Below are 11,126 nucleotides of genomic sequence, written 5' to 3'. Positions count from 1 at the left end.
CCTAGTAAACTTGTTAATCAATCATAATCTGTTTTCAAAATTAAAAACCATCTAACCAAATTCCTTCAGTTTTGTCTAGCTTATTGGTCTAAAAACCGTTTATTTTAAATTGAAAAAAGTTGATCATAATTTAAAATCTCCATCAATGCTTGCGCGTACGTAAATTAATTGTGACCGATATACCGGACGGTATTATGTTATAATTCAGGACATTTCTAAGAAATATTTACCAAAAACGATAACAGATTAAACTCACACATACTAATAGCCATTTACATTGCACACACTTACAAGTCATTTTAATGCCCTTGTGTTAAATTGCCTATATTAATTTCCCTAAAACACGACCCACTGGAGCCCCCTTAAGAGCAGATGCTGTGCAAATATAGCTGCCGCCTTTTGCCTTTTCTCATTGAACTAAATTCAATGACAATAATTGATTATCTATAACAGGGATAGGCAACTGACAACCTGTTGGCCAGAATAAAAGCGGCCTCATTTTAATCTTGTTGGTGCTATATTTTCAAACTTAATAGGTACTCAAAAATTTAAATAGAGATTCCGAGCGGAGCAATAAACTATTGATTTTACAATGATATTACCTATATGTTTTTTTTATGTCTATCATTACTTTTTTGGACTATTACAATGCTTCAATTTTGAACTTAACATCTTTTCTGGTAGAAAATTGAATCTAGTTGGTACTTAGGGAGGTCAAAAATAAAATATTTCCAGTAGTCTTCAAAAACGTTACTTAGTGAAAACAAAAAAAAAACAAAATGCTCTGCTATACATTAGGTATATCACTAATAATTGTGTTCAATTTGAATTCAATGGTAAAAAAATCATTTATAAGAAAATTGATTCTTAGCAGACGATTAGCCTAAAATATTACTAAGGATATTGTATGATATTATTATGATTAAAGTAATTTATTTTACTATTGTTGTGCTTAAAAAAATATATGAACTTTTTTTTTTGCTGTCTATGCTCTTGCCAGCTAGAATTTAAAGTTCTAAAAATTGGCTCTCTGGTAAATCTGAGTTGCTCATCCCTGATCTATAATTATGTGATATTGATACAGTAATAATTAATAACAAGTGAATGACTTGCGCTATTTTGTATGTATCATAAAATTATGACACCCCTATCTATTTTGTCATAACAATGTCAATGAACATAATGATTTGATTTTATGTTTTTTTTTCTTTTAATATAATTAAATACAACTTTATGTTAGGCAATAATCCATCTGCCGCTGTTCCAAAATCATCTCCAACTCAAGGTAATATAAAATAATATTTAAGTATATTTTTACTACCTGTGGTGTTTTATTTAATTTAGGCGGTCAACAAATTGAACAACAAATTGTAATCTTAAAGAGTAATTTACATATTCCTAAAAGAAAAAACCCCAAGACTGGTGGTTCTTTGGGGCGTGCAACTGAGATTGAAGTGAATCATCTTCCTCTTAACCTTGATCAGTTGTTCAAAAAAGTTGTCTACCACGTAGATGTACAATTCACACCAGAACTACCAAAAAGACTTCTAAGGTAATTTATTTTAACTTATAGTAAGTATCAATATGTTCATTAAAAGATAAAAGTAAAATACTCAGATTGATATATTAAATATTTTAATTATTTTTATAGTTTATTTTTTATTAATGATTAACCATATATATGCTTAATTGTTTTTGTATCTATTCCTATATTTGATACATAAATGATCAAATGTTATTTGATATAACATATGTACACTATAATATTTATTTCATTATAGAATTAATATTTGATTATTAGTTAATATCTATTTAAAATTTGTCTTTCTTTATAGAAATGCATTGGAAGAATTTAACAACAGACATTACCCGAAGGTTAATTTTGCATTTGATGGGCGAAGAAATATGTATACTATAAAAGAGATAAAAGGGGTATGTTTGTCAATTTAAAATTAAAAATATATCTTTTAGTATGCCACAATTACAGTATTTGTGAATTATTGATTTATATTTTTGTTATCTGGTAGCTAACATGATGGCTTGGTGAACGGGGTTTTATGATGGCTAAATAGCATGGTAGACATTTTTTTTTGTGGCGTTGATTGGAAGAAGTAAATGTTACATCTTATCTTGATACATTAAAATACGCAATAATATACAAAAATATTTACAGTCGCATAATTAATATCTCTATTATACAATATTATATTTAGGGGATTAAGAGTGGGTAGGATATATGCTGTGCATCATGGTTTATAAATTAAATTATTAAATCAAACTTAGGCGTCTGTATTTTTCTTCAAAAATATTGAGTACATTTTTTGATTCTATTGCGTGTGATAAATCGCTTTTGATATGAAGTATTGACAAGTTTGTAATCCTATCATTTGTCATAGTATTTCTAGCCTCGTTGTCGACAATTAAAGTTCACTTAAGGTTAGTACAGTTACGTCAGTGCAGTTTGTAAAAGTTTATAAAAATTAGAAGAAATATTGTTGTTAATAATGTGTATGATGTTGTCATCCATTTCAAAGTTTTCTTTATTTATCATATTTTTTAGGACTATCATTTCAGTCTTCAAATTTTCTGGACTTTTTCAATATTTTTTAGATAATACATTTTAAAAAAAATAACATTTATATTAATCTTAATATATATAGTTTTTAACTTCAGGGGTACCTCATAATTTTAACAAACTCAATACTTTCTTCATATTTTAATTTTTTAAAATTAGTCGACTCATGCACCTTTTTCACACGCCATTTATGACACAGTTTATTATTTTTAAATAAGTATTTTTTTCTAATATTCAAAATTTGCTTCTTCGTTAGACATATTATCATATATAAATAAACATGCTTATGATAAAAATAAATAGGTAACCTATAATATAAAAATAATTAAATAAAAATTAAACTGTTAATAATTAAAGACTCGATGAATTTCAGAGAAAATTATAATATAATTATAGTTTTAAAGTTTATTTTATAAACTTTAAAACTATAATTTCGGATAAAATGTTTTAAATGAAAATAAACACCATGAGAGGGCTACAAAAATGTATGTGCGGGTTGTACCCCTCGTAGCTCCCTATGCATACAGTCCCTGTAGAGAAATACCATCAAAGCTAACACAAATAATTTTCCTAATTTAAGATTTGATAATAGGTCAATTCACTAATATTATAAATATTTGATGAAAACTTCAAGGATCTATAGTCAATAGTTTTTGAATAACAAAACAAAATTGTTGGATACAAATTTATTTTACGGGTGAATATCCAATGTTTAACTTTTAACGCTCATAAAAAATATTGCGTATAAACGCTCAATTTTTATTTTTATTTCCACTGACAACAACTTATAGGGAAAGTTGTATTACATTTTCAAGTTTTTTGACTGAGCGAACTATTTTTTATCGACAATAATTTTAAAAAAAACTAATAAAATTCAAAAATGTAAATTATAAAAGTCTTTACTTTCAGCTAACATTAGATATTTTAATAGAAGATTCCCCTCAAATTGTTCTACCATTAAAAAAAAAAAAATTACGGGATAGTTCTGCTATTTATAGCCATGGTATATTTTAGATTTGTATTAATTTTTTATTAAATTTGATTATTTAACAAGTATGCTAGGAATACACAACGTCTACTTAGAAATATTTTTTGAATGCAATGGTTTATTATTGAATTTAAATATAACATCCATTACAATGCATACTCAAAAATTCTGTATAGGAGAGCAGTACCAACTTGTCCACCTTTTTTTGTTGTTTGGATTTAATATTTATTTATTTTATTGTGAAGTTTTTTTATACATTCATTTAAGTTAGTTATTAAATTATAAATTATAATAATGCATTAGTTTACATTTTAAATTACAGAGTATAATATTATTTATCTTTTATTTTTATAAGTTCCTATAAACTACCCTAAAACAATGTTTAATACTATTAAAATAATACAAAACATATTATGACAATATCCATTTTAGAAATGTATGATTTTATAACTTAACACATAAAATGTGACTTACATAATATAAATTATAAACACAGAAGTAATTGTCTGACAACAACTTTTAGATCACCAAAATGAATCTTTTTGAAAAAAATATGTATTTACTTATCTCACCAATAAATATATAGTGATTTACTGCTTGCTTACATGTAATTATTTATTTTTGTTTAGAAATCTGATACAGTATCAGTTGTAAATGACGAAAATAATAGAACGATTGACTTTGGTATTTCAACCTCAATTGTCAATACAATTCATATGAATAAAATTGAGGATTATTTAAAATCTGGATCATCCAACACTCCCCCAGGTGAAGCATTTCAAGCATTGGATATTGTTTTGAAAAACCGACCATTTGCATTAAGGTTAGTAAAATATGTGTTTTTTTAAAAAGATACAACAGAACAAAATTTAAAGGTAAAATTATTATCCAGGGCTTCTGAGGCTTTTATTTGATATTTTAATTTTGAAGCATGTGAGTCATGTATTTTACAAATGGTTAACATTTTTAAAATGCTTATAACTTGCTTTGAACATACTGGATTCTTATTAGTTATTACACTTTATTTATAGTTATATTAAATAAAAAAAATGCTTATTATTGAATTTTTAGAAGAGAATATCTTAAACAAACAAGCATTGTTTATATTTCCCTCTGCCAATTTGCTAATAAGTAAATTTATTTTAATATTACATATAAATAAACTAGAGCGTGGGATTTCTGTGTAAAAACATCTTTTTAATGGATGTATGTATAACTTTGAGAGTAAGATATGTCAACGATTCATATTACAAATAAACTGAATACAGTGGATTCCTCTTAATGTGGGTATGTTGGGACCAGCCCTGTTTGCCCACATTAAGCGGTTGCCCATAAAAACCAAAATTAGTTAAAAAAAAAAAAAAATTTTATATAAACGTTATTATTTGTACTAAGCATCGAGGTTTTAAGCTTTTCCCTACTACTAGCCGCTTTCTTTTATCACTTCCGGTCATATTGACGGATAGTAAAACTGTAATCCTCTCCATTGCTTCTTCTTAGAGCAGTTTTGCCACCGTCGATTTCAGAACGCATAATTTCTAAGCGATTTTACATTTTAAAGTGCCTGGAGGCAGTGATTTCACTTTGTCCAAAATCGCGATTTTTTCCTTGAGGAGACATCTTTTCAAGACATATTGTCATTTTGAAATTCAAGTTAAAACTGAAATGCGGGTATTGACCCATTACAGAACCCGTGCCATCTATCGCTTTATTTTTATCGCATCTAATAACATTTACACACATCAAAATTCAATTAAGGTGTGAATGGTAATGATTTTTATTACTTTCGATAAACACAATTTCATAGATACGATAAAACCCGATTAAATTATTAGTTTTTAAATACATATTATGTGTATATTTTATACTATGATAAAATAAAATTGCCCACATAAACCGAATCGAGTGCCCATATTCGCGGTTTTATTTAACATTGTTAATATACATTTGTATTGAGACCAGACATGTTTGCCCACAATAAGCGGATATTAACCGGTGGCCATATTAAGCGGAATCCACTGTATATACTCTGTTAGCCGAGAGAACACGCCTGTTATTGCTTCATTAGATCAATTGATATGTTTAACAAAGAACCAGTCTAAAATTCTATGTCGCGTGTATGTTAGACAAAAACAAACAAATCATGGTTTCGAATCACCTTAAGGGAATAATATATATAATTATATTAAATCATAATTTTGCATTTTTAAATAATTAAAAATATATGTATCAAAAGATTTCCAGGAATTAAAAAAAAATATGTATATATTTTCAAACATAGACGATAGACCTGGTAATAGATGATAATCTATCTATCTATGATTTCAACTGCTGCGATAAGATTATTATACGATTATTCAGTTTTTAATTGAGTTATGCATGTATAATAAATGTAAATTAAAAATGTTCATAACTCACTTAATAACTGAATTATTGTGAAAAAAACTTCCATCAAAACACAGCTAATGTTCTTACTATCAAGTTTCATAATAGGTTGATTCATTCTAATTTTTAAGCTAACAGCTTAAGACGTGAACTGCTAAGCGTAAATTTGGTATGTTACGCGTTTGTATGACGGAGACAACACATGCAGGTGTGGCGTCCTCTTAAAAGTATTTAACTTTTGTTAGAGCATCTATTATACTTGCCCCTGTCACACCCTTCTCACAATCTTATTGAAATGCCATTTGTCCATATTGTGTTCTTTTGGGGGAAAACCTTTTTCATCTACAGAAAAACTAAAATAATAGTTGGTTTTATTTTCAAAAATGCAGTAGAAGCCGTTTATTAACAACACGGATAATTGATACAATCGCGATATTGAAACAAAATGTCTAGGGACAGACCGGCTGTATATTAACACATTGTAAATCAATCGGATTATTGAAAGTACATTGGTTTTTCAAACAATTAGGGCCAATTTCTATGAAAAAATCCGGTTATTTGGCAATAATCTATGAACTGTAATTACAATGTACATTTTCTTATGTCGTTATGATCGATATGGAATTTTATTGTCCAACTATAATTTCATTTAAACGCACGGAAAGCAGGGGAATCCGATTTTAGTGCAGCACAAACGTGGTTTTAAACTCATTGTGCCAGTATGAATAGGGAAAAATGACATCGATAGATACACAACATATTTTTATTTTATTTTTTCATAGAAGCTACTCTTTTTTAAGTTATACACTTTTTTTTACAATAAACTAGCTAATCCCGTACACTTGGTTGCTCGTTAAAAGTACAAACTCTTTGTGATTCAAACTTTGTTCAATTTGTTATTTAATGTTTGTTGTATGGTGTTCAAAACTTAAAAACTTTCATCGATCATCTTGAATCTCTAAATACTTGTACAAGCACCATTTTATAAAATGTGAAATTTTGAAAATACTTTCTTAGTGCACACTTACATAGTGGTACGAAGGTACCATGAAAATAGCAAGTCCCAAACGATCATTATTTAGGCTCAGTCAGTAAGTGAGTCAGGACACATTTGATTATATTATATTATAGCCATCCCGACCAGCGTTGCCCATGAGACACGCTTGTGATTATACAAGCAATATATCCTCTGGTGGATTTCAGACCCTTAATTACATAATTACGAATATTTTTTTAACACATTGTTTATGATGTGCTTGTGCAAAAATTAGCTTTAGGAATACCATTTTCACTAATGTATATGATTTTGACCAAATATAATATACAGGTCTCAAATTATATTCAACCAAACCCAGTAACCTTACAATAAACAAAAATATATTATTATTTAGTTTATTTTCTTGCTGGACAGATGGCACCACTGTTGTATTTTTGAATTTCAGCTTTTCTATTTTTTTGGTGGATTTTCCTAAAATTTTCTTTCATATAAACCTTTTCCTGGCAATTACGAACACAACAGAAAAAAATCAGCCAAATCAGTAAATGCGTTCTCAAATGATGCCATGATAAAGAATTAGGAATAAAAATGGACATTTTTCTATATAGAGATATAGATAAACCAATTAGTTAATTGACACATTTCATCTTAGTTCAAAAGTATTCATAATAAGCGCGTTCTACTGTACCTTATTTAGTTTTCCATAAAGTTTTGAATGTTAGATTTTAATTAATTATAATTGTGTGTTACAGATTCACTAATGTTGGAAGATCATTTTTCCCAGTACCACGTATTACACCAGTGGACTTGGGTGAAGGAATGGAATTATGGAAAGGATTTTTTCAAAGTCCTGTTATGGGTTGGAAACCTTATCTTAATATAGATGGTGAATAATAAAATATAAATAATACATAATCAAAATAAAATGCTTCAATCTTCTGGTACAAATTGAATCTAGTTTTCATTTTGTTTTGGGAGGGGGGGGGGGAAGAAAAGATTCTCATTAATTTAAAAAAAAATGATTTACCGTATGCGTTCCAATCAAATTTAAAAATATTTTGGCTTTTCTAAGGAATTTTTTGAAGCAAATTTTCAAATATTTTTAAGTTATTTGTTAAATATAATTAAAACAACATTTTTATTTATATAATTTTAGTGGCACATAAAGGATTTCCCAAGTATCAACCGTTAATAAACTTCATTACAAATGAAATGAATTGTGATCTCAATTCAGAAATGGATCAAAGGAGTTACAACACATTGGCAAGTTATGTTAAAGGATTAAAAATTGACTTTACGGTTCCAAATCAACCCAATACAAAACGTTCATACAAAGTAGTTGGTCTCCTTGACACTGCCTCTAGATTTAGGTAAGTACAAATTATTATTAACATAATATAATATATATATATTACTATGAAGTATGACAATACCTTATAACGTAAGGAAATTACATAATTTCTCAATAATTTTTATGAAGAAGCCTAGAATAAAGAGAGCAAAGCTTCCTGAAACAAAATGATTTGCACAGTGAAATGTCACATGCTGCATTGTGAACGTATCCATTGTTATTTTATCATCCATGTAATTTAGAAATTATTCTTGTAATTTTCTGAAGCTACAAAAATAAAAAATTATGATGTTTGAATGATATATTCTTTAAATCATACATTTTGATCACTACACATAGTCTAATTATTTGTGTTAACTAGCAACAAAGTTAGCTTATAGTAAAATGTAAATTTCCATTATTTCCAATATAAGTTATAAATATGTGAAATATTCAAATTTAAAAATGATTATTATCTATGTGTTTTATTTAATATTTCTAATATTGAATTATATTTGATAAAACTACAATACCTGTAATCTATTGTATTATAGTTTATAACTAGGGACCGGATTTATATGCAAATGCAAATATATGTATTGAAATAAGCTTTTTGAAATCTGATGAGAATTGTCCCCGATTTAGATCATTCTTATTAAAATAAAGTTAATTGCATTTTAACACTTCACATATTAAATCATAGTTTTATAGTGCATATTATTATTTATAGCACATATATTTGTTTTTTGTCATATTTTCACGTTCACAGCCACATTATATCCATAAAATTACGTGTTTTTATTGCCAAAGATGAGATGTAATACATACATATATCATATATTACATTATATAGATAAATTTGTTTGCATTAAAATGTACTTTTAAAACCTTTTTAAACTATTTAATACTTATTTTTTACATAATTTTAAATAAAATATTTTTGATTAAATTTTAAGTACTTATTTTGTAGCATATTACAGCATTTTAAGAAGCATATTTTGAAGATTTTTTGTGCATATAAATCCGGTCTGTAGTTATAACTTATAATCATTTCACTATATAATACAATAAAACTATAGAAATAGGTGATATTTTCATGAAATTTATACAAAAATAGACATGGGTAAAAGCACATTAAGAACAAATAAAGTGTAACTTCATTGCAATAAGAATGATACAAAACACAATTATATAATATAAGAATTATTATTTTTTCTATCATAATTATAATCATAATAATTCCTAAAATTAGAGTAAAATGACATTTTATACAGTTTAAAGGTAATATTATTATCTATGGAATCTCATAGGTTTTTATATTATATTTTAATTTTAAAGTTATGATGATTTTAAGATGTACAAACAATTTAGGTACATTTTTAAAATAACTCGCTTTAAAATTAAAATATAATAAAAAACCTATGAGTTGCTCTTGATATTCAATGTATATCTTACATTTAAATTGTATAGGAAGTCATTTCACTCTGGTCTTAAAAATTATTATGATTATGATCATTATTGTGAACGTAAAATTTGCTATGAAAACAAATAGTGCACTTATGAGTGAAATAATAACTATTAATGACACTATCTTAACAGATTTGAGATGGAGGATCCTGTTAGAGGTAAACAAACACTTAATGTAGTGCAATACTTCAGAATTACACGGAACTATGTTATCAAGCATCCAAATTTACCTTGTTTACATGTTGGCAACGTTAACAAGAAAACTGCTATTCCAATTGAAGTAAATATGTATTATAATATATTATTATGTAGTATGTACCTCTAATACTTAATAGCCAGTGTTGGGTAGTGACCATGGTCGAAGTATACAAAGTTATTGCATATATACCCCTTCTCAACCAAATATTTGATGATAAAAACAAAAATGGCAGCGTTAAGGGAGCCAATAATAATCATGTATGTAAGCGCAGGATTTTGAATTTGTTAGCTTTTATTGGCGTATTTTTGATGATAAGAAAAATTGATGTTTACGATATCCCTTTATGCAGCCATTTTGTTCCTTATGATACAATCCTAGTCGAAATGCAATAACCTGTATTTTTCAACCATGGTATACTCTATTCAGAATAACCTTGCCCACTCGATCGACGAAAACTCGTCGAGTTCGCGCATGTCTGTTGCCACCAGTTGGCGCTGATGTTTGCAGCAACGCCCCCGCCGACGTCCCGCAGGTGTATACGTATACGATAGCGACCAGTCACAGCGCTCCTGACTTTCGCCAGGGGGTCTGACGGCTGCCGGCGGCTCATTCGCGTGCGCGAAAGTGGGCAAGGTTATTCTGAATAGAGTATAGTAACACAAATTACAAATTACTTTTGCAGTAATGCTATAGCAATTTCATTATATTATATTTAACCCATTAGTGCCAGAGTTTTTTTATTTACAATTTTAATCAAAATTTTGTTGAAAACATATATGTTATACCTAAAAAATGATTGTAAAAAATCTGCACGGTGTTAATGGGTTAAATTAACGCAATTGTAACAAAATTAATTTTTAAAAGTAATTAAATTTCTATGGAGTAACGTGTTATTAAAATAAGTTGTGAATGTAGAATGTATGACAAAAACTAGGGGCTAGGATCTTCAAGAAAAATTATAATCAATAAAATTGATTTACGATTCCAAAAGTTTAAACAATGATCAACAATATTATTAAAGATCTCAGAGATTAATACATATTGTTCATGTATAACATTAAGGGGATTGGTGGCGGTGATTTCCTGTCTGTCTAACACACGCGCAATATACGTGTTTTTTGTCCACCGTACCGATTGATATAGTAAAGCGATAAAAATTCTGAAAACAGATTTGAATTTGCCGTC

General features: G+C 27.8%; 1 protein-coding gene across 2 annotated transcripts in view; it reads left to right on the top strand.

Moving 5' to 3' along the window:
• The window catches only part of LOC100167498 (protein argonaute-2), a 38,621-nt gene that overhangs the window by 12,651 nt on the left and 14,844 nt on the right, over positions 1-11,126 (top strand). Inside the window, exons 1-7 of one of the 2 annotated variants that reach the window (XM_016806709.2) lie at positions 1,156-1,285; positions 1,345-1,552; positions 1,836-1,932; positions 4,193-4,386; positions 7,698-7,831; positions 8,102-8,315; positions 9,875-10,022. In XM_016806709.2, coding sequence (XP_016662198.1) covers positions 1,234-1,285; positions 1,345-1,552; positions 1,836-1,932; positions 4,193-4,386; positions 7,698-7,831; positions 8,102-8,315; positions 9,875-10,022 — 1,047 coding nt within the window. In that variant the 5' untranslated portion in view covers positions 1,156-1,233. Of the gene's footprint in view, positions 1-1,155; positions 1,286-1,344; positions 1,553-1,835; positions 1,933-4,192; positions 4,387-7,697; positions 7,832-8,101; positions 8,316-9,874; positions 10,023-11,126 lie in introns of those variants that run through there. The other variant, XM_001944817.3, reaches the window with a different exon arrangement.

Source organism: Acyrthosiphon pisum, chromosome A1 (assembly GCF_005508785.2).
Source record: "Acyrthosiphon pisum isolate AL4f chromosome A1, pea_aphid_22Mar2018_4r6ur, whole genome shotgun sequence".
Classification (NCBI taxonomy): Eukaryota; Metazoa; Arthropoda; class Insecta; order Hemiptera; family Aphididae; genus Acyrthosiphon; species Acyrthosiphon pisum.
The sequence above is the reverse complement of the archived record's forward strand: the minus strand, read 5'-3'. Positions and strand labels throughout refer to the sequence as shown.